The 24181-nt window shown below is 39.0% G+C and overlaps 1 protein-coding gene across 5 annotated transcripts in view; it reads left to right on the top strand.

Moving 5' to 3' along the window:
* The window catches only part of PLCB1 (phospholipase C beta 1), an 845524-nt gene that overhangs the window by 722863 nt on the left and 98480 nt on the right, over positions 1–24181 (top strand). For 3 of the 5 annotated variants that reach the window (XM_064275783.1, XM_064275785.1, XM_064275784.1), the window contains exons 28-32: positions 135–211; positions 325–414; positions 860–917; positions 1522–1608; positions 13330–13447. In XM_064275783.1, the coding sequence (XP_064131853.1) occupies positions 135–211; positions 325–414; positions 860–917; positions 1522–1608; positions 13330–13428 (411 nt within the window). In that variant the 3' untranslated portion in view covers positions 13429–13447. Of the gene's footprint in view, positions 1–134; positions 212–324; positions 415–859; positions 918–1521; positions 1609–13329; positions 13448–17861; positions 23270–24181 lie in introns of those variants that run through there. The other 2 variants (XM_064275786.1, XM_064275782.1) reach the window with 2 other exon arrangements.

The following is a 24181-nucleotide window of genomic DNA, read 5'->3' as shown; positions in this document are numbered from 1 at the left end:
AACAATATTAGATGGTCAGCAATTTCAGCTGTTTGTGAACATCCCAGATTTCCTCAGCACGGTACTGTTGTTTGGGGAAAGGGTGCTGTGTTTGTAACGATGTAAAACAGCACACTGGCGTTTTCTTTCCTCAGCTTATTCAGAAGTTGATGGGTGTGGCAGAAGAGTGTCAGAACAACCAGTTGAAGAAGCTCAAAGAGATCTGTGAGAAGTAAGCTTTCCTTCCCATGACAGTTTGTAGATATAAATTTATTAAATTCTTAGGAAATACAAATCACCATTTGATTTGCCATTTTGCTCCTTTTACTTCCATTTTGGCTTTAGAGAGAAGAAGGAATTAAAGAAGAAAATGGATAAAAAGAGGCAAGAAAAGATAACAGAAGCCAAATCCAAAGACAAAAGCCAGATGGAAGAGTAAGTGAAAAGAAAGCCCACCTTCCCCCTTTTACCTGGAGACTGTTTTATTCTGTATCAGAGTAACAAGTTCCTAACCACACACAGACCTTTCTAACTCTAAAAATTAACCTTTTAAAAGATCCCTTTGTAAGGTTTTTAACAGTGAACCGTCAAACAAAGGGCAGTTCAGAAAGGATTGAGGCTCACCCAGGGCCTTTTAATGAAGACTGAGTAAAGAGGTTCCCCTCGGGAAAGGCCAAACCTTCACCTCAAATGTTGTCAGAGGACTTTCCTGCATTTCGTGAAAACAGGGCTCACGCCTGCGGGGGAAACCGACCTTTGTCCAGAGCTGGAGATTGCATCTCACTTGCAGCAGTAATAAGAACATCTGCAAACTTCTGTCTGAAGGTCTGAGATTTCCTGGGTGAGCTCCTGTCATGATCTCTTCTTCCTGTGCTTTTAGGGAGAAGACGGAGATGATCCGGTCATACATCCAAGAGGTGGTGCAGTACATCAAGAGGGTACGTCGGTGAACCTCCCTCCTTTGCAGACTCTGGGTGGATGTTTGAGGAGGGCGTTGGGAGCTTCGGGAAGGCAATGTCAAGCCCGCCTGTGTATCTTTGCTCCAGCACCTGGCAGAGCTGCTTGCAGAGCAGCTACTCCATAATAAATGTGTCTGCTGGTTTCATTGCAAACCACCATATAAAAGGGTTCAATTAAAGACAGATAGTCAAGATTAATTTCCAAAGTCAGGAGCCCAGGAACATGACGTAATATGGAAGTCTTCCAGAAAAACCTTTAGTTGTCATCAATGATAGAAAATGGCAACCTCCAAAGGCAATCCTTTTTTTCTTTTAATTTGGTATTATGGAAATTTTCAGACATTTACAAAAATGGAAAAGTAATATATTCCATTGACCACGCTCCCACCCCTCGGGTACTACTCACCAAGCTTCAATATGTATCAGTAGCCTCCTATACTTATAAGGATAGTTCTTAACCAGGGTTTGAAATAATTAAGTGTAAAAAATACCATAGATCTGAAAAACTTCCAATTTGTTTTGAAAATTCATGCTTGAATGTTTAGATGATGACTCTTTTCCTTTTATTTTATTTTTTTTATAGTTAGAAGAGGCACAAAGTAAACGGCAAGAAAAACTTGTAGAGAAACACAAGGAGATACGTCAGCAGATCCTGGAAGAAAAGCCCAAGGTAAACGGAATTGAATGATGATACACAATAATTTTGTTTTATTTCTAGTCAATATGAGTAAAACCTTCCTGGTTCACGTAAGTACCTAGCACAGTCTTCTCAGATCACTTCTCACATAGCAAACTCATGATCTTTCTCAATGATGGTAAAAATCTTTATTGCAATATTTCTTTAAGCATTTATCTGTCAACTGGTGAGATTTTAAAAACTGTAAATTCACAGACCTGACCTACCGAGATTTGGTTTCAGTTGGTCTAGTGTGGAGCTCAGGCATAGGTATTTTTAAAATGTTCTCTGAACCTCGAAGGTGATTGCAGCATACAGAATGGAGATTGGAGAGAGACTAACCAAGCCTTGTCGGCTCCAAATATCTGATTGTTGTAATGGCAGACTCTGTCCAGCAGAGGGTACCCCTTTATCAAAACCGTTCTGAATTTAAGCCAACGAAATAGTCTCATAAACCATAAAATAGCAAATGTATATTTTTTCAATAACAATAATTTAGTGAAACTCCACTTTAAAATTATGCTCATTGGTAACTAATCAATGAATGGCTTCATGAGTATTACCTTTGAATGAACTGAGTATCTATCTGTAAATCGAATACTTTTGAGTTAGCAAACAACATCCCAATTTTAGAACAGTCCATCCATTTTGATTCATCACAGACTGTTTTTCTGCTTGAGAAAAAGGTTCTTTTCAGTTTTCTTTCTATCTGAAGTTGAAAACGTCTACTCTAAAAGATACTGCCATTCCATGAAGTCCTTTATTAAGCCCACGAGGCTCAAAAGTGTTCATTTTTATTTCATTGTATATTCCATCCAGCAATTTATTTCTTATAGACTTCATCTAGCTAATTCTAAATGTATTTTTCTGGTTATTTCTGCCCTTCTGCCTTCAGATTTATTGTACAGACAAGACATTTATTTAAAATTTTTGATTCCTGTAGTTTTCAGGGATGGCACTATAGATTCTCAAGCAGTAATGAAAATCCAAGAATTAATAATTATTGAAATCTACCAATTTTAATGTTTCTCATATAAATATACAATTTAAATATTGTTAGCCATTCTCCTAGGTTGATTATGCATTAGTAAAGTAGAACGAATTTTACATTATTTCAGAAATTGCGATACTTTCCATTTAGGTTGGAGTGCTCTCTTTAAAATGTTCAGTGTTTGGAGCAAAAGACCCAGGTTCCACTGAAATTTAAGAAACACCTTAAAATAATCAGGCCCAGGTGATATACTAAGAAACATGCATTTTCAGTCTATGCTGTCTGAATTCAAATTTGTCAGTATTTTGTACACTGACATAATAAAAATTGTTTGTGGTTAATATCTCATTAGCTGGTGTTTGTATTTCTTCAAAAAAAAAAAATCCTTGGGAAATATTGTTGTTTTCACACGAGGTTTGTTTTGCTTTATTTTTATTTTTCATCTAGTAATGCCAACTATTTTATTCATAGGTAAAACACAATTACAGATGTTTAAATTAAAGAACTCTTAGTATAAATAACCCTGACAATGATTTTTACGATTCAAATGAATTTTATTAAGTGTAGAAGCACCCTCAAATGTCTGCATTAGACATAACTACACATTGTTGTTGTTGTTGTTAGGTGTCATCAAGTCAGTTCGGACTCATAGTGACCCTACATACAACAGAACAGACACAGCCCGATCCTGCACCATCCTCACAATGGTTGCTATGTTTGAGCCCATTGTTGCAGCCACTGTGTCAGTCCATCTCATTGAGGGTCTTCTTTTTTGCTGACTCTACCTTGCTGAACATGATGTCTTTCTCTAGGAACTTGTCCCTCCTGATAACATGTCCAAAGTAGTTGAGATGAACTCTCGCCATCCTAGCTTACAAGGAGCACTTTGGCTGTACTTCTTCCAAGACAGATTTGTTTGTTCTTCTGGCAGGCCATGGTATATTCAGTATTCTTTGCCAACACCATAATTCAAATGCATCAATTCTTTAGTCTTTCTTATTCATTGTCTAGCTTTCACATGCATATGGAATAAAATAAACCCATTGCCGTTGAGTCGATTCCGACTCATAGTAACCTTATATGAGGTGTTTGAAAATGTCATGACTTGGGTCAGGCACACCTTAGTCCTCAAAGTGACATCTTTGCTTTTGATCACTTTAAAAAGGTCTTTGGCAGCAGATTTGTCTGACACGGTACATCATTTGATTTCTTGACTGCTGCTTCCATGGGTGTTGAAGAACTAATAACTTTTGACCACTTTCACAGCCAGGGTGCATTCAGCTGCAATTTTACAGAAAACTTAATTAAAACTGGCTTAAGCCAATCCATTGCTGCTAAGTCGATTCCAACTCATAGCTATCCTGTAGGACAGAGTAGAACTGCCCCATAGAGTTTCCAAGGAGCAGCTGGTGGATTTGAACTGCTGACCTTTTGGTTAGCTGAACACTTAACCACTGTACCACCAGGGCTCCAAAACTGGCTAGTCAGTCATAATATTTAGTAAGTCATATTACTGGAAGTTCAGAAATATGGCAGTTCTAGGAATGGTTAATTTAGCGGCACAACAACCTCATCAAGGATTCAGGTCCTTTCAGAATTTCCACTGTGCCATTTCAGTTGGTGGCCTTTCATTCCCAGTCTGTGAACTCATGGTCACAAAATGGATGCCATATCTCCGTGCATTGTAACCTTACATAAAACCATTCAAAGGTACAAAAGGGAATGTCTCTACCTCTTGATCCATTTTGGGATTGAGGAAAGCCCTCCAAAATAACCCCCAAGAGAGTTTCCCTTGTCGACTAAGATTGTGTCATGTACCCATTCCTAATCACAGACATGAAACAGAAACTTTCATGATTGGCTTAGAGTAACTAAGAGTCACTCACAGGGGTACAGTTCAGCTTCCCCTGAATCCCATACTCACCAGGTACCTGCACAAAATTGGTGTTTTCTTATCTAAGCAAAAGTGAAAATAACAGTTGGGTAAGTAATTGACAGTATATGCCACAACCATAATTATGGTAATCTCTCTTTCTTTTTTTATAGCTCCCTTAGAAAGAGAGCTTAAGTGTTTATGAATTTTTAATGCATAAAATTTTATGTATTTCAATGTTTTCATTTTTGACTATAAATAGATACCATGATGAATTTTCCTTTGCTTTTCATCTATGAGGCTGATCTTATGACTATCTTCTTGTGTCTGGATTTGAAGCTTGCTCTCAAAGATTACTGGTTTCAGGTCAAACTAAAACATTTATCGAAGGGTGTTCTTCAGGGCTTAAAATGTTTGTATTTTGTAGATACGACTTTAATAGTAAAATAAAAAATCATGACCAAATAGGATAGTTTTCTAACTAGACACTCATTATGGCTAATCTTTTGGATACAGAAAATATATAACTCGTGGCATCATGTTATTCGAACTCTTCAGTTTTTCTCAGCATACTATGGAATATCATAATTTACATAATGTAATGATGTGTTTTATGTTCTTGATCGCCTCATTAACGGAGGAGACGTTCTTTTTAAATGACTATCCCCCAGTGTTACTATTTTGAGCTGTTTGGAATCCCAGTTGTATCTGCATCATTTCCCAAGCCTTTGATAACCTAACAACTCTTTTAAAAATGAACAAACAAGTGTAAACAAAAATTAACAGAAGAAACTTAAGAAGCCAATAAGCTAAAGGACAAACGGTTCTTCAGGGGCAAGGGAGCATTCTGGCTAGATTTAGAACAAGCTATAGAAAAGGATTAGGAGCCCCGGTGGTACAGTGGTTAAGCATTCAACTTCTAACCAAAAGGTCCACAGTTCAAACCCATCAGCCGCTCTGAAGATTTACAGCCTTGGAAACCCTCTAGGGCAGTTCCACTCTGTCCTGTGAGGGTCACTATGAGTTGGAGTCAACTCGATGGCGGTGGGTTTGGTTTTGGTTTAGCATTATAAGTATAATTAAATGTGTAATTTAGCCAACCCGTACTCATGTGCTCATGGTCTGGAAGATCAACACAAATTCTCAATATTTGTACCATTCTGAAACAAAATAGCCACAGGAGAATTTGTCTGAATCAACCAAAAACCAGTTGCTGGAGAGTCAGCTTGACTACTCATGGTGACCCCATGTGTGTCAGAGTAGAACTGTGCTCCATAGGGTTTTCAATTACAGAAGTAGATTGCCAGGCCTTTCTTCCAAGATGCCTCTGGATAGACTCAGACCACCAAATTTTTGGTGAGCAGCCGAGCATTTTAACCGTTTACACTACCCAGTAACTCCACCTCAATCAAAACCAGGTTAAAAATTCACTTCATTTTCCACACATGGACCAGCAACTCAGTCTTGCTGGTCCGTATTTGACTGGGGACAAAGTTTGGCCAGCCACAATGTGAAAGTTTGTTTTAGAATACCCCACTCTCTGACAGACACCAGGCCTTTTTGATATTTAGAATTAAAAGACGGTCAATGAGACTGTCCCTTTGTATGTAATTTTTAAGGGATTGAGGACAATGGAGTTATGTGGCCCCTGAAGGCAACTGGATAAATATTCTGGTTCTCAGTTGTACATGAAATCACATTGTGCGTTACTCTGCGTTTAAGTCCCACTGAAATTTATTAAGTTACAAACAACAGTAGACATTCTTAAAAGAGAATGCTTGGATCCTTTTCAGTAGAGTTCTAAATCCTGCAGAAATGTTCAGCTGCATGTTCTCCAGTGGTGAGGTGTTTATTTCAGTCCCTGACGGTATGTTGCTATCAGTTTTGGTAAACATATGTCTTTTTATGAAAACTGCAGCTGCAAAGTTCTTAAGATGGATGCAGTAAACCCTGGCCAGTCTTCCAAATCAGTGACATAATTGGTTTCCTTGGGATTTCCATACCTGGGTTTGCCAAAACCAATAGCCAATGTATGTATGCAAAAAGTGTTAAAAAACAAAAACTGAATAACCCAACCACCAGTGCAGTGAAAAATCACACCTTTTGTAGATGCGTTCAACCGTGCATTGATTCATTATGAAAAGAATCCTCTGCCTTTTTCCTGAATGCTTCAAAGAAGTTTAACATGCTGAAACATCATTAATCAGGAGTTGCCCTGCGTCTGCTGAGAATATTCCTGTGTATATTGATCACTTTGCAGCTGCTGGCTCTCATTACAAGAAGAATTGTCTTTTGGGGGAACTTTTTAATGAACCTTCCCCTCAACCTCATGAAACAGTCAATAAATGTGTAATTTACTTTGTCTCTGACATTTCATTTGTCTTTGATGCTTCTTAGAACACAAATTTTCTGTTTTAATTTAGCTCATCAGTAAGAGAGAATTCCAGGAAGCCTGAGGGCATTTTAATTTATATCATTATTAGCTACTGGTTCTTTTTTTTTTTTTTTTTTGTCCTTCACCAGGGGAATATAGACTGATTTTTCTCATTTCCCCCGACAGCTTTGTTACAGGGTGAGTGACTCATCCATCTGGGTGAAGTTAGTCTTATCAGACCTACTGCCGGGCTCTGAGACAGAATCCTTACAGGGGTTGATATCTTAGTCCTGTTTTTCCCATGTTCTAGGGGAAAAAAGACTGACTTGGGGTTTTAAATAAAATCATTCTTTTTAAAAGATTTTATTGTGGTGAATATATATATACATATATATAACACAAACATTTGCCATTCGAACCATTTTTATGTGTGTAATTCATTGACACTAATTATGTTCACTGTGTTGTGCCACCATCACCATTATCCATTTCCAAATTTGTCATCACCCTGAAAAGAAACGCAGTACCACTTAAGCAATGCCTCCCCACTTGCCCCTGCTACCAGCCATGTTAACTACTAGTAAACTTTGGTCTCTATGCATTTGCCCATTGTAGATATTTCGCATCAGTGGGATTCTACAAGACTTGTCCTTTTGTGTCTGACTTATTTCACTCAGGCATGGTGTTTTCAAGGCAAAACCTTCTTTCTTAGATAATTAATTTGTGCCTCTTCTAGTCTTTTGCTCCTTGATGGCCAGCACCCACTGGACTTCCTTATAGGAGAAGCCAGGCCACAGAGTCCACACTGGCTGCCTACAGACTACGTTTTGCTCATCGTCAAATCTGGGTTGACCCACACATTGTTTGTTTTTCTATTTGTTTGGTAGAAGAAATTTCTTTTTTAACTTTTTTCAGTATAATGATTGCCTTTTTTAAAAAAGTAAATATATTTGTTGTATTCCTGAATATAAAACTTAGACATACTGACTCTCTTTCTGGCCAGTACTAGGACTTTAGTACAGTTTAAACTCCATTTATCCCCTCCCAGCTTATTTTGAAGTACATTTTAGTTCTATAAAATTTAAACCCATAAGGCATTATTATTTTGTTATATAATCAGAGTCCATTTAGATTTATCCACAAACTTACAGCCTTCTGTGTTACATATACTTTTTTGTGTCTCACACTGCCCATGTGGAATCATTTTTTTGTTTTTGGTCCCCCCCCCCGCCATTTGAAGTACGTTCTTTACAAGTTCTTTTCATGGGATCTACTGGTGTAAACTCTTTTAGGTATTTTTTTGTTGTTGTTGCCTAAAAATGTCTTTACTTCAGTTCACTCTGGAATACTATTTTCACTGGTTTTAAGGCTTTGAAGGTAAAATTCCACCAGCTTCTGGCTTCTATTGTTGAGAAGTTAACTGTTATTCTTAGCGTAGCTCCTGTAATCTGTATTGTTCCCTCTTTGGCTGCATTTAGGATTTTTTTTTTCTTACATTTAAGGCAATTTTACTATAATTTATATATGTGTTTAAAGTGGTTGAATGGGGTAACTTTAATTAATAATGTAAAAATTCTCAGCTGTCATATCAGCAAATACAGCTTCTGTCACTTTTTTTTTTTTTTTTACTTTCCTTCTAGGATTCCAAATACATATAACTAAACCCAACCCATTGCCATTGAGTCAATTCCCACTCATAGCAGAGTAGAACTGCCCCCACAGGGTTTCCAAGGCTGTAAATCTTCAGGGAAACACCGAGTGCCTGGTAGGTTTGAACTGCCAACCTTTCAGTAAATAGCTGAGCTGCTAAACCACTGCGTCACCAGGGCTACATTCGCATGTGAAATAAATGGGACCTTCTTACCTCATTATCTCTGTCTCCTAACCCTTTTCAGTATGTTCCATCTTTTTATCTTTCCTGTGGGCAATTTTTTTCTGACCCTTTCCCTAATTCACTAGTTCTTTGCTTAATCTGCTACTTCACTAGTCCACTTAGTTTTTAATTTGAGCCTTTGCATTTTTTTTTTTTTCTAGATGTTTTATTTGGTTCATTTTCAAATCTGCAATCCATTATTTTAGCTTAGTGTATGGAAAGTTTCCTGTTAGATTCTTCACTTTGGGTAGGCTGCAGGCTTTGAGTTTTCAAGGTTGTCAAAGGAGAATTCAAAATGTCCAGCTTTGGTAAAAGCCCATCAGGGCAAAAGCAGCTTCTCCACTTGTTATCTCCCAAGGTTCGATGTTCTCTGTACTTTCTTGTAGCTCTTAGATTATTTAAAGAAGATAGTTTTAATATTGAATCCAGCTTTTTTAGTTGTTTTCAGGGGGAGGAATGGTTCAAATAATCTAACCAGCCATTACCAGAAATCGTGTTGTTAAAACTTCTGAATTAGTTACCATCTGTATCATTCGAGTTTCAAGTGGAATTGGCTTATGTAATTGTGGGTGCTGGCTGAACGATCTCCACAATAAGGCTGTCTCCTTGTTCAATGCCGTAAGTCTACAGCTGGCAGCCAGGAAAGGAATCATGAGCAGGCTTGACGACGACTACGGAAAAGCTGGGGGGCCTTCACCACAGAGCTCAGCATGCACACACCTGGCCCAGGAGTCAGAACAATTAAAGGAAAATCCAAGGGAAAGGGGTATTCACTGCAGACGCAGATGCTGCTTTGGGCTAACAAGTCAGAAAATCAGCATCATTGCGGGTGTGTTACAAAATGGCTGCCGGCTCCCTCATCAGCCCTTCAACGCTCAGGAGAGTCCCCCTTGGAGCACCACCCCCCAGCTGGAAACGTACAGAAAGGGAATTCTGGGAAATGTAGTTCAGTTTAGCCAAGGAGACACGTTACAAAGCCATCAATCACACTGTTATTTAAAAATAGTAAAATTTCTTATTTTAAAAAATCTATATACTCAATTCCTCTTAAAAAAATTATATAGTTACAGTGAGCAAACATATAAACAAATTGCTAGAGTTGAGAGAAGGCTGCCCCTTAAACCTGCATGGTACCCGCCAGCTGGCTTCATGGATTTCTGTTATCTGTTGGTCCCTGTGGCAAAGCGGTTAAGAGCTACGCTGCTAACCAAAAGGCTGGCACTTCTAGTCCACGAGCCGCTCCTTGGAAACCCTGTGGGGCAGTTCTACTCTGTCCTATAGGGTCGCTATGAGTCAGAATCGACTCAACAACAACAGGTTTTTGTTTTTTTTGTTTTTTAATAACAGATACCCAGGAGGAAGATTATCCAATAGGCAAGGTAAGCACAGTGCTTACTTTGCTTACCAGATCACCTATAGTGAAATTGTTGACTACAGATTAGCAAGTAAGCACAAGTAAGCCCTTGATTACCTTGCTTACTGGGTCATCTGCCCCTGTCAAAAAAAAAAAAAAAACCCCTGTCAGGGACTGTAAATTTGAAAAGAGGCTTTGATTCTTTAGGAAGGTGCTGTGGGGTTGGGAGAGAGACAAATGCCAGCTATACCTTGAAGCAGAATCTTTGAAAATGTGAAATTGCTCAGTACAGATGACCTGCTGGGCAAGGTAAGCCTTGCCTGTTGGATAATCTGCCCCTGTGGATGCCCTTACTTTCTCCTCCTTGGCTTTATTCTGTTGACTTTGTTTCCATTCCTTTTGCCCTTATTTTTCTTTCTTAAGGCTGAGAAAATGTGAGCATGTGGCAGCAGGTGTATTGGATGGAGGATGCAGGGTACGGGGTCAGAAGCGAACGCTCCCCACCTATTGGAGTAGAATGTGTATATAGAGTGTGTTGGTGAGTGTCAGTGTTTTCCCAGCAATCACCAAGTTTAACATCAGGAATAGAATGAGATGGGCTTTCATCTGCCCACCCCTGGTACACAACTCCACACACTATGGATGGAACAGGAAACCTTTGGGTTTCCTATTTCTTTGTGCCTGCGATGGTGCAGGATTTATATCAATTTTGCCAATTCTATTTAGTTTTTTGACCCTATATATCCAGTGTGCTCGTAAAGCCCTACTTTGGTATGACTAAAAAAAAAAAACATTTTTTTAGTGAAAATTGTCACACACACATACATCCCAAATACTTTTTAAAGCAAAGGACTTAAAACTGTAAATGATCTCAGGAAATCATTGCCTGATTTTCCATTGCCATCAGCATTATGGTAAAGGATAGTCAAACTCAAACCAGGAAATGTTTAGCTGCAAAAAATTCACAGAGAGAATAGAGTAGGTGCTTTGAAATTTGATGAAGAGGCGTTTAGTGACTAGAGAAGAGGCTATTACAAAGGGCAAATACGGACCAGTACACTGAAAATACATGGAAGTTTCAGTGCAAAATGGGAAAGCAATTTCTAAGAGCAAGAGTTACATCCTCTATTTTCCATGTATTATGCCTAAGGATTTAGTTTAACAAAACTAAAACTGCTTGAAGTCCTGTTTATACATTTTCTGTCAACAGAAATCAATTGACATTAGAGTTCTGTCTTTATTATACTCATTAGCTGAGAATAACCTGATAGAATTCAATAAGGAGGTCATTGAATTTGTAGCTGAAACTAGGGCTCTAATAATACTTTCATGCTACAGAGGGTCTTATCTATAGAGGTGGCTTTAACGTTTGCTAATGAATGAGTCATGACAGAATGATGAACAGTTCATGATGTTTTTGGTAGTTTTGATGGTTTCTGTATCATATAGCCTTATGGCTGTCATATACACATATACCACAGATGCATATTCTCACATATGCACATGCAGTCATGTACAACATAAACATGCTCACACTCATACATCTCACACACACATTCACATACACACTCACACACTTTGCACAGTTTTATACAGTTGTAGGGAGGCTTAGCATGTTCAAACATTTTGGCATCAAAATGAATGTTGCTAGCTATATGGGAATTCCTGTCTAAGAGAGTCACCAGCAGCATAGACATGTTTTTTGGTGACATGTAAGTAATAGGAAATATATTACATTCTAGCTTTGGTTGAAGGGGATTTGTTTCCTTTTTCTTATTTATTGTTGTTTAAAAAAGGAGCTCTTAGGTTTTGGGAAATACAGAATACAAAAGAGACATTGAAATTCCTCAGTTGATTATTAGGTCTTTGTTTTAGGTGGTACGGGGCTGTTCTACTCTGTCCTATGGGGTTGCTATGAGTCAGAATCGACTCAACGGCAGTGGGTTTGGGTTTTGGTTGGGTTTTAGGTGGAACCAAAAGATCCTAGGACTTGAAAATATTATAAAGCAGTTAAGACATCCTTATAACTGCTAGCGCACCAACTTCAGTACTACCACCCTGGTCAAAGTCACAAGCATCACTCACCTGGGTTTCTAACTAACGTCCTAGCTGGTCTTCCTGTTTCCACCTGTGTCCGCTTGCAGTCTAGTCTCAGCACAGCAGCCAGAGGCATCCTTTTACAACATAAATTACATTGCTTCTCTCTTCAAGACCTTTCAATGGTACTCATCTCTCAGAATAAAAGCCCTGTGCTTACAAAGACCTGCAACGTCTGGCATGATCTGATCCTATTTTACTGCATCTCTTCCCTGCTACCTCATTGACTTGATCTTTGCTTAGGCCATTCTGGGCTCCTTGCTGGTCCCCAAACAAGTCAGGCCAATCCCACCTTGGGCTTTTGCATGGGGTCCGTTTCCTTCACCCAGACTGCTCCTCTTCCAGGTGTCTGAGTTGGGCAACTCTTCCCGTCTTTCAAGTCTTGGCTCAAATTTGCCTTCTCCAAGAAGCCTTCCACGACCACTTCATTTAAATTTGCAAACGCCCTCCACTGCTCTCTCATCCTTTTATTCTGCTCTGCTTTTGTTTTCATAACATTTGTCACCTTCTATCTAATTTGCTTCTTTCTTAAGATGTTGTTAATGTTGGCTTCTCTCCATTAGAATGTAAGCTCCACAAAGGGAGGGGTTTTATCTGTTTGGTTCGTTGATGTTCACTGATGCTCTTGCATTCTGGGCACCCAAGAACAGCACCTGACACATGGTTGGTGCTCATAAGTATTTGTTGAATAAATGATTTATGTAGAGGGTTAACAAAATTTACTTTGTGTAGGAAAAGATAGCTCCATCTTTAGGGGAGTAAAGGATAGCCATCTGAGCCCAGACTCATTGAGCTGTATTGTTCAAGTGAACAAACTGTCGTCAGTAATTCAACACCATCTTTTCTTGGTAGTAGTGGGATTTTGTGGAGAATTTATCAAAAGTAATAATTGTGATCATACTTAACATTTCAAGTCTTTGGAGTGTAGAGAAAAATCAAGGACAGCTCAATTGCCATTTCCACTGCTTTTCCGGTAGACCAGATGCCACACCACACTGGAGATGTTGAGGTAGATAAAAGTTGTTTGAAGTTTTAAATCTCTATTCTAGAAGGCAGTCGAGAGGCCTCCCAGTCAAATAATTTGAAACACCAGTTGTCTTAGAAATCAATTTCAGTACCACGAAAATGACAGCCTCCCTTTTTTTCCACACAGGGGGACGGTTCCTCCTCATTCTTGTCGGAAACTTGCCATGAGGATCCCTCTGTTTCCCCCAAGTTTACTCCCCCCAACCCTCAAGCTCTCAAGTGGTGACCACCGTCCTTCCAGCCAGGTAGGACTGGATGGGAGGGGTCGCTTCTGAGAGAAGGGTGGTGTGTGGACGTCTGGTTTTCAGGCACCATGGACTTGCTCCTTTGTTCTTCGCCTTCTCTTTCACTACGCCACCATCTTTTTTTTCCTTCTATACTTTCCAGCCACGCCTAACGTGCCCTTCTCATTCTTTCGTGCCTTTTCTCTGGTTTTTATGTCTTTGTCACTGTGTTCTCTCTTCCTGACATAAATTCCATTCTTCCATATTGCCTTTCTTCTGTTTGTTTCTATATTTGCAAAACTGTCTTCCTTTTTGTCCTTCATCTTTCTCTCTTGCATTTAAACTATCAATTCTATTTTTGAAACATTTATTCCATTCTTACTTCTCACTATACTATTTTTCCTTGGTCCTATTATCTTAAAAAAAACAGTGGGATTAACTTAACTCAGGGATTCTTCTTATCCCACTTCACTAAGTTTACCACACTAAATTTTTTAACAATCCAGCAAAATTCTTTTTTTTTTTTTCTACATGCTGTATTGAGTTAAGGGAACAGCTCGTTATTTCCTGATTCTATAGAATCAAGAGCTCTTGGAAACATCTCATTAATAGGGATGCCTGGGCTAGAGCTGTTGATTGGACCAAACTTCAGCCTGAAATTTACAGGTTTTTTTCATTGTCAGAACGAGAAGCATCATGAACTCTATTGTATTCCTTTAGCTGATAAGGAAACTGGGCTAAACCCCAAGGGGTGTGCATTTCTGGGAGAAAAGAGGCCTTCTTGTGACTATAAAGAAAGCAAACTTCTCTTCTGATGTAGTAAAAATAGAGTTCTACAGGGAAACTTATAATGTTTTTTTCTTCAAGCATTTGTTGATCTGTGATATGACAGTTTATGCTCATGTCAAAGAATTACCGAAAACAAAGATGACTTCACTGAGGTTTAAGTTCTTCTTCTTCCTTTGAAACAATTGTCATTTAAAATTATGCCCTAGCTCAGTGCTTTTTAAACTTGAATGAGTATGTGAATTACCTGGGGATCCTGTTAAAATGCAGATTCTGACTCAGCAGGCGCAGCGTGGGGCCGAGAATCTGCATTTCTAACAAGCCCCCAGGTGCTGCCTCTGCTGCCACAGCTCAGTGAACCACATTTGGACTTGCCAGGATTGAGTCTGTTCCTAACTTCTAGCTTAAGCACCTGCGAGAAGAAACTTTAAGTTGCCTTCATGGTGTTTTAATTGTATTTACTGTATTTTAGCTTTTTGGCCTTATGATGAGCCTGGCCCTTTGATACCTTTTATTTTCTAGTCTGACCTTGGGATAAAGCCTAGAGGTGAAGGTGGGACTCGGGGAAGAGCTATGCAATATCAATTTCCGGCCTCTACAGGAAGGCATCAGGGAGACCTAAAAAAATGTCTTCTTCATTCGGCTGTAAATGTTAAGACTGTTTTGTAAATCATCGATTACAAGCATCAGTGGACTTTTTGTTACACTTGCTACTGTCCTGATAGCTTTGGAGCTGTTGTAAACATTTAATACCACGCTTAGAATATGGAATTCTCTCAGGAAAGCAAATTGTAGCCGAGATCAGAACATGTGTTTAGGTTTTGCTTTTCAGACCAAATGCAATGGAGATGTAAATGTTACGTTTTTTTGTCTCGGGGACCTATCAGTCTTATAATAGCCTGTTCACTACTTGGATTCTCTTCAGAATGTCAACTGAGCTCCCTGCTTAGCAAGAATATTTATTTTCAAAAGAGATAAATATTCTCACAATACCAAAAACCAAACCAAACCCATTGCCGTTGAGTTGATTCCAACTCATAGTGACCCTATAGGACAGAGTAGAACTGCCCCATAGGGTTTCCAAGGAGTGCCTGGTGGATTCCAACTGCAGACCTTTTGGTTAATGGCCACGGTCTTAACCACTGCACCACCAGCACTCCACACACACACACAAAAAAAACTCCAGACATTAAAAATCATTTATTTATGTAGTTTGTTTGGTTCCTTTAGCTCTCCACCTATAAAAAGTGTCATAAAAATAAACCAATTTCATATTTTTCATGGAAAAACATGCCTTGTTGCTAAAACAGAAAAAAATGAACTACTTTGCATTTAAAATAAGACAAAAAGTTCTTTTCAAGCAGCATATAAACACCAGTTTTTTGTCCCAAGTTTAAAATTTTTCCAGATGTTCCTCGTTTGTTTACTTTCCCCATAAATATCTCTATTCATACACTACAGCTGAAGACAGAATGAATGGATAAATAAAAATTAATAGTACATAAAACTGTTACACTGATTTTTTTTTAATTTATATCAAGAGTACCCATCACATAAATTGAAATTTCACATTTCCAAAATTTGTGAATGAATCTTTATTGATGAAAAATATCTTCCTTCTATCAACTAGAGATTAACAGGTCAGACTGAACAAGTGAGTCATACTTGTAACCCTGGTAACTTCTATTTTTTAATAGCAACAAGTCACTGTAAACCCAAAAGCAAATCTACTGCCCTTGAGTTGATTCCGACTCACAGGGACCCTGTAGGACAGAGTAGAACTGCCCTATAAGGTTTCCAAGGCTATAAATCTTTATGCAAGATATCTTTCTCCAGAGGAGCAGCTGGTGAGTTTGAACTGCTGACCTTTTGGTTAGCAGCCAAGGATTTAACCAATGTACCACCAGGGCTCCTTACAAGTCACTGTAGAGAAAGACTAAAAACAAACCAAAAAGAATGTTCACTTATTTTGTGTACCCATGAACCTTTGTATAAAGAGCTGTAGAACGACCAATTTCTAAAAATATTGATGATATATCATTGGAAAATTACAAATTTATGCCAAGTATTTATTAAGTGCATGCTTTATTCTAGGATATGCCAGTTTCAATAGGGGGCACAAAAGAACAGAAAGCACAGTTCCTGCATGCTTAATAAAGACAGTGAGCCGTTTAAGACCACGGAAGGGCCTTATTTTTTTTTTTCCTGACAAATAATAGTAAAAATAATAACAACTAACATTTACTGAGCACTTGCTACATTGTCAAACACCTTCAGTGCACATCACATACGTTATCATCTTATTCTCCCCACAGTAGAGTTGAGAAAACTGAACTTCAAAAGATTAATGAACTTTACCAAGGTCATACAAGAAGTGCTAAACCTTGGATACCGCGTGTATTGTATCCTTCAGGTTTCTTAGTGAATATCTGAACCACAATCTAGATGTCAGGGTATATAACATCTGTTTCTCACATTGCTGTGGGCAGGCAAACAATCAGGTATGCCGCCTGAGCCTCAGTACATCCATCTGTAAAATGGAGAGGCTACGAGCCTCTCATGAAAGGAAACAGATCACTCTGAGCAGTTAGAAGGGATGGATACTAGACACATCTACCAAGCATTGCTTCATCTGCTGGAGGTATACTCCAACCTCCACAAGATCACAACCAAATCCTGCCAGAGATTTAGCTCCCAAGCTGACCATAATAGCAAGAGGCATTAAGCATCACAGACAGGATGTTCAAGAGGCTCAGAATTCCTTGTTTTTGACAAATATCTTGGAGAAGAACATTTAGGACTAGATTTTAGAGAGCTTTCAGCACTGTGATACAGGACTCTCTTCCAGGAAACCAGTTTACCAGAGCTCCTATTATTGAAAGGCAGGGGAAGCAATGCCAAGCAGAGGTCGCGGGAGACATGGGGGTGTGCTGTAGCCTGCACAGGTGGGTTAAGAGGATTTGGACATAGCCTTCTATGAAAACCCTATGGAGCACAGTCCTACTCTGAAACACACGGGTTTCTATGAGGGCAGTTGTTGATGTTAGGTGCCATCGAGTCAGTTCCGACTCATAGCAACCCTATTGGGCAGAGTAGAACTGCTCCATAGGGTTTCCAAGGAGCGACTTTTGGATTTGGTTAGCAGCCGAGCTCTTAACCATTACGCCACCAGGGCTCCATGAGGGCAACTAGTTCCTTTTTTTCTTTTCCCCCTTTGGCAGGGCCAGGGGGAAGGCTCTGTCTATGGCTGCTGAAGCCTTACAGTTCCCTTCTCTGAAGCAGCAGGATCAAAGGAGAGTCCACCCGCCCTTACCAGCCTTAGTGTACCTCCCTCCCTCTCTTCTTCTCCAGTAATTTACCATCTAGTTTATATGGGTGGCTGCTGAGTTCAAACCAGAGACTAAATGGATTTGCTCCACTTGAGATCTTCTTCCTATTCTCTCCTCACTCTATTCGTCCCCCCTCTTAAATCCTGCTTCTCCCAGCCCTTGCTAATCAAGCCTATTTCTCCCACTTGAAGAGTTGTGTACTGAGTTGTCAACAAAGAGGTTAGGACCTGTTTTTGTTATGCAATTGTTTTTATGGTTTTTACTTATTCATTCAAATGATATTTAGTAGGCCCTAGGATTTTTTTTTTTTTTTTTTTTAGGATTTTAGTATTTATCTCTGAGGATACGGAAGATATATAAAGGAACTTCTTAAAATTAAGGACTTCAAGCTTCTTGGAAGTGAATCGTCTCCTTATGGATTGTGTTTAGAATTTAGTCATCACATAGGGAGGGTCTTTTGTAGAGTATGTGGCAAATGACCCTGTTCTTCCTGTCTGAAGTTAGAGTCAGAAGATCTACTTTGGATGAAATTATGAAAAATCTTAACAAGAAACAAAGACAATTTTCTGAGTAGGAATATCTAAATGTCTAGATAGCTGCCCAAGGATTACCATGGTGTCTTACTGAAGACCGTTTAACGTGGTGACAAAGGGGCCATCTGCCAGCAGAGGCTTGTGTACGATTGGGTGACCTTTTTATGATCTCCTTTGAGTTCCATGAAAGATATGATTAATTAAATTCAGAAGTTTGCCACTAAAATAATAGGTATGAGATCCAGAGAATTCAAGGTGTTGGAGGACTCATTAATAGAGTTGCATAAATATCATGCTGAAAGATTTAATGAGTCCATAGTGTCACTTATAAAACAATGGGATATGGATGACCTAGAAAAAATAAATTAGAATCAATATTGTGCTTCAGAATTAACAACTATAGACAGGATATTAACACCTGAGAGATGAATTCTGTAATTATATCTTCATGCATGTTGGTGTTCTCATCCTGGGGAAAATGAAAATTGCTCATTTTTAGTTTTTTGGGTGTCAATAATAAAAATAAACTTATATATGTGTGCTTACTTCTGTGGTCTCTGGGAACCACGAATACTTTAGCTACAATTAGGTGACTAGTGTTAAATTTTTCCTTTATTAATTTAACCAATAATTATCAAATGCGTACCATACTCCAAGCATTGGAATAGGTTCTGGGAATATAAAAAGATATAGAAAGATATAATTCCCCCTCCCCAAGTTCTTGTAGTCTAGTGTAGTACTATTCAATAGAACCTCCTGTGATGATAGAAATGTTACTTGTCTGAACTGTCTAATACAGAATCCACTAGCCATGGTGGTTATTAAGCATTTGAAATGTGGCTAATGCAACTGAAGAACTGAATTTTTAAATTTTATTTCAATTTAAATGTAAACAGCCATGTGTGGCTAGTGGCTACCATACTGGATAGCTCATGTAGAGAACATGTTTAAATTTAATTTCTAATGTATAATTCAAGCTGAAAGAACTGAAGAAGAAATTCAAGCCTCGAATTGCAATACTGAAGGATTCTACAGGGAAAATATTAAATGATGCAGGAAGCATACAAAGAAGATGGAAGGTATATACAGAGTCACTGTACCAAAAAGAATTGGTCAACATTCGCCCATTTCAGGAGGAAACATGTGATCAGGAACTGATGGTACTGAAGGAAGAAGTCCAAGCTACACCAAAGTCGCTGCTCAAAAGCAAGGATCCAGGAATTGACCTAATACCAACTGAGATGTTTCAGCAAACAGATGCAGCTCTGGAAGTGCTCACTTGTCTATGCCAAAAAATTTGGAAGACAGCTACCTGGCCAACCAACTGGAAGAGAGCCATATTTATGCCTATTCCCAAGAAAGATGATCCAACCAAATGTGGAAATTATCAAACAATATTATTAATATCACATGCAAGCAAAATTTTGCTGAAGATCATTCAAAAGCAGCTGCAGCAGTATATCGATAGGGAGCTGCCAGAAATTCAAGCCAGATTTAGAAAAGGAGGTTAACCAGGAATATCATTGCTGATATAAGATGGATCCTGGCTAAAAGCAGAGAATACCAGAAAGATAGTTACCTGTGTTTTATTGACTATGCTTAGGCATTCGACTGTGGACCATAACAAATTATGAATTACATTGCAGGGAATGAGAATTCCAGAGCACTTAATTGTGCTCATGAGGAATCTGTACACGGATCAAGAGGCAGTTGTTCAAACAGAACAAGAGGATACTGCTTGGTGTAAAGTCAGGAAAGGTGTGTGTCAGGGTTGTAGCCTTTCACCATACCTATTCAATCTGTATGCTGAGCAAATAATCCAAGAAACTGGACTATATGAAGAAGAACAGGGCATCAGGATTGGAGGAAGACTCATTAACAACCTGCATTATGCAGTGACACAACCTTGCTTACTGAAAGTGAAGAGGACTTGAAGCACTTACTGATGAAGATCAAAGACCAAAGCCTTCAGTGTGGTTACACACCTCAATATAAAGAAAACAAAAATCCTCACAACTAGACCAACAAACAACATCATGATTAACGGAGAAAAGGATTTCATTGTCTAGGATTTCGTTTTACTTGGATCCACAATCAGCACTCATGGAAGCAGCAGTCAAGAAATCAAAAGAAGGGTTGCATTGTGCAAATTGGCTGCAAAAGATCTCTGTAAACTGTAGAAGAGCAAAGATGTCACCCTGAGGACTAAGGTGTGCCTGACCCAAGCCATAGTGTTTTCAATTGCCTCATATGCATGTGAAAGCTGGGCAACAAATAAGGAAGACTGAAGAAGAATTGATGCCTTTGAATTGTGGTATTGGCAAAGAATATTGAATATAACCTGGATTGCCAAAAGAATGAACAAATCTGTCTTGGAAGATGCACAACCAGAATGCTCCTTAGAAGCAAGGATGATGAGACCACATCTTACATACTTTGGACATGTTATCAGGAGGGATCAGTCCCTGGAGAAGGACATCATGCTTGGTAAAATAGAGGGTCAGCAAAAAAGAAGAAGACCCTCAACAAGATGGATTGACACAGTGGCTGCAACAATGGGCTCAAGTGTAACAACAATTGTGGGGATGGTGCAGGATGGGGCAGTGTTTCACTCTGTTGTGCATGGGGTCGCTATGAGTCAGAATGGACTCAACAGCACCTAACAAACAAAACAAAATGTATAATTCAGAGTCCCTGAGTGGTACCAAAGGTTAAGCACTTGGCTGTTAACCAAAAGGTTGGAGGTTCCAATCCCTTCACAGGCACTTCAGAAGAAAGGCCTGGTGATCTGCTTCCAAAAGATCACAGCCATTGGAAACCCTCTGGAGCACATTTCTACTCTGAAACACATGGGGTCGTCCTAAGTCGGAACGGACTCAACTGTGACTGGTACTGTACAAAGGATTTGAATGGGGACAAAACACTGCTGTCATCATTATATTAGATCTATTTACAGGGGAGGAAAGACCGATACATACTTGGGGAAATCAAGGAAAGTTTTGCAGAGGCAATAACCCTTGAGCTGGGACTATAAGATGAAGTAGAAGTTTATGAAGCAGAGAAGGAGACAGGAAGGAGTTCCCCATGACGTTATGAAAAATCCTGAGGTGGGAGTATCATATTACTGTTAGGGAACTGTATGTAATTCATTATTTACATATCATTCCATAAGCAAACATCTTTTCTCTAGGTGGCTTATCCCACATGAATTTTATAGGAAACTATTGCTTATTAATCTAGCGTCTGATGTTTTTAATCATGGCCTTTGATTTACTTACTGATAAACAACATACCCGTTGCCTCCGAATCGATTATGACTCATAGCAACCCCATAGGATAGACTAGAACTGCCCCCAGAAGGTTTCTAAGACTGTAAATCTTTACAGAAGCAGACGGCCATATCTTTCTCCCGTGGAGTAGCTCGTGGGTTCGAACCGCCGACCTTTCAGGTAGCAACCCAACACTTTAACCCACTGCGCCACCAGGGCTCCTTGATAAACAACATAAGGTCCTAGAAAATTAACAAGTATAACCAGCATCTAATCCCAGGTATCTGCCTCACGAAACTCAAATGTAATGAAAAATTGCTTAAGGAAATACTGATTTTCCTTTATTCTTTAAGGTCAAACCATTGGTAAGATGGAGGTGGAGTTGATTGTTAAATTTTCAGGGGTTTTGTGAGCTGGTAGTTAAGCACAGACATCACTAAAAAGTAAATTATATAAACTTACAATTAAATAAATTATATTAAAAACAAAGGCAATAAATACTCATCGGTAATCATTTAATATATTTTACTACTGTCTGTACTCTTAAGGTAATTTCATCTACTGTTATCTGCATGGAAACCCTGGTGGCTTAGTGGTTAAGAGCTACGGCTGCTAACCAAGAGGCCAGCAGTTCAAATCCACCAGGTGCTCCTTGGAAATTCTATGGGGGCAGTTCCACTCTGTCCCATAGGGTCACTATGAGTTGGAGTTGACGGGAGTGGGTTTGATTGTCTGTATGATGGCCATAATGGTGTGCTATGATGCATTTTTTCCCAGCTCCTTGTTCGCTGTCACCGCTTTGGTAGCCTGATATCCACCATGCTGGGGGTGTTTACACCAGGGAAATCAGCAAATGCTACAAATCAGGTTTCCTCCCCTCCCCAAGGAAAGTCAGCTGTTAAACATTTACCAGCACACCACCAGCATAAACCTTATCCTTGTGTGGCATAGGGTTTTCCCGGGATTTATGCATAGTTCCGGTGGCAACTGACCTTAGTTGAAAATATTAACCATCCTTAAAAAAAAAAAAAGGAAAAGCAAAACAAAACTTTCTACTGAAGCATCATTATCTTTTTTTTTTTTCTCTAAGTTTTATTTATTTTGTTGTTATGGTTGGGAATATACACCAATTCAACAGCTTCTGTATGTACAATTTGGTGACATTGATCACATTCTTCAGGTCGTATAACCATTGTCACCCTCCTTTTCTGAGTTGTTCCTCCCTCTTCAACATAAACTCACTGCCCCCTAAGGCTCCTGTCTAATCTTCCAAGTTGCTGCTGTCAATTTGGTCCCATACAGATAGTTCTTAAAAGAGCATAACATGCAAGGCAGACCTCTTTACTGGTTAAGCTGGACTATTGTTCAGTTTTAAGATGATGTTGGGATATTTTTGGTTTAAGGTTTAGACTTTCTGGAGCCATGAAGGGTGGATGAACCCCTGAAACTATTACCTTTTTTAAACCTTTTTTTCTTTGTTTCCTTCAGCAGAGAGAGGCTGCACAGCCCTGCTGACCTATGAACTCTCAGGCCCTGGGTATAAAATATCTTTTGGACAACAGAAAGGTCCCCTAAAATAATTTTTCTAATCTACACAGGAATTTCTACCTGAAAATTGCTTCAGCTATAATGTAATACTCCTCCCACTGCTAATACTACCCCACAACTAATACTATAACTAACCCTGGCCACATTTGACTTACCAAAAAGCCCACTGCTGTCGAGTGATTCTGACTCATAGCAACTCTGTAGGACAGAGTAGAACTGCCCCATGGGGTTTCCAAGGAGCAGCTGGTGGATTCAAACTGCTGACCTTTTGCTTGGCAGCGAAGCTCGTAACCACTGCGTCAACAGGGCCCCCATTTGACTTAGAGAGACCATTTTTTCCCTACTAAAAGTTTTAAATCACAATAATTGAAATAGAATACATTTAGAGGTAAAGAGAAGATTTCAGATAATATTTTATTTTCTGTAGGAAACATCTTATTGCAATGTTTTCCTTCTACCATCTCCAAACAAGTAAGGAGTTGCTCTGACTTTGAACATGAAATTCTATTTGGAAGAATTTAAATTCAACCTTTTATAAAATAAAATATAACTAAGTCACACCTGTGGTGCCTAAAATGTAAGGCCCAAAAAGTTAAAGTGACTTATCATGTAGCAAATAGCTGACAACATTCAATTTCCTGCCCAGGCCTTTCACTTCGAATTTATACCACAGCACATTTTGTTTTATGAATAAAGTTCTGTTCGTGTATAATTTCTTTTACCATCATAACTTTTTATGAGGCTATTATGAGGGTGACTGTAGAAGAAGGAATTCAAACAGACAAGGTTAAATGATTTAAATTTTTTACACTTTCTCCTGGTGAAACTTATAGGCATAAAAGTCTGAGAATCATGAATCTAGACAGAATTTAAGCATAAACCAAAACCAAACCCATTGCCGTCAAGTCGATTTCAACTGATAGTGACCCTATAGGACAGAGTAGAACTGCCCCATACGGTTTCCAAGGAGCAGCTAGTAGATTTGAACTGCCGACCTTTCTGGTTAGCAGCCATAGCTCTTAACCATTCTGTGACCAGGACTCCTTGGAAAGGCTTAAATGCTCGGCATTTATGGAGAGAAGAGAAGGGATCCCAGGACTTATTTCTGGATAACTCTTAACTTTAAGAGATCTAATAGGGGAGACCCAACCTAGTGCCGTAGAGTCGATTCCGACTCATAGCGACGAAAAGCATGTAAAAGACAGAAAAGGTACAATCTGTGAGGTGGAAGAAAAACCAAGGGTATCACAAAAGCTAAGAGAAAAAAAGAATGCATGAATATGAAGGGAA

This window comes from Loxodonta africana, chromosome 24, assembly GCF_030014295.1.
Source record: "Loxodonta africana isolate mLoxAfr1 chromosome 24, mLoxAfr1.hap2, whole genome shotgun sequence".
Taxonomy (NCBI): domain Eukaryota; kingdom Metazoa; phylum Chordata; class Mammalia; order Proboscidea; family Elephantidae; genus Loxodonta; species Loxodonta africana.
Note: the sequence above shows the minus strand (reverse complement) of the source record. Positions and strands in the feature narration are given on the sequence as shown.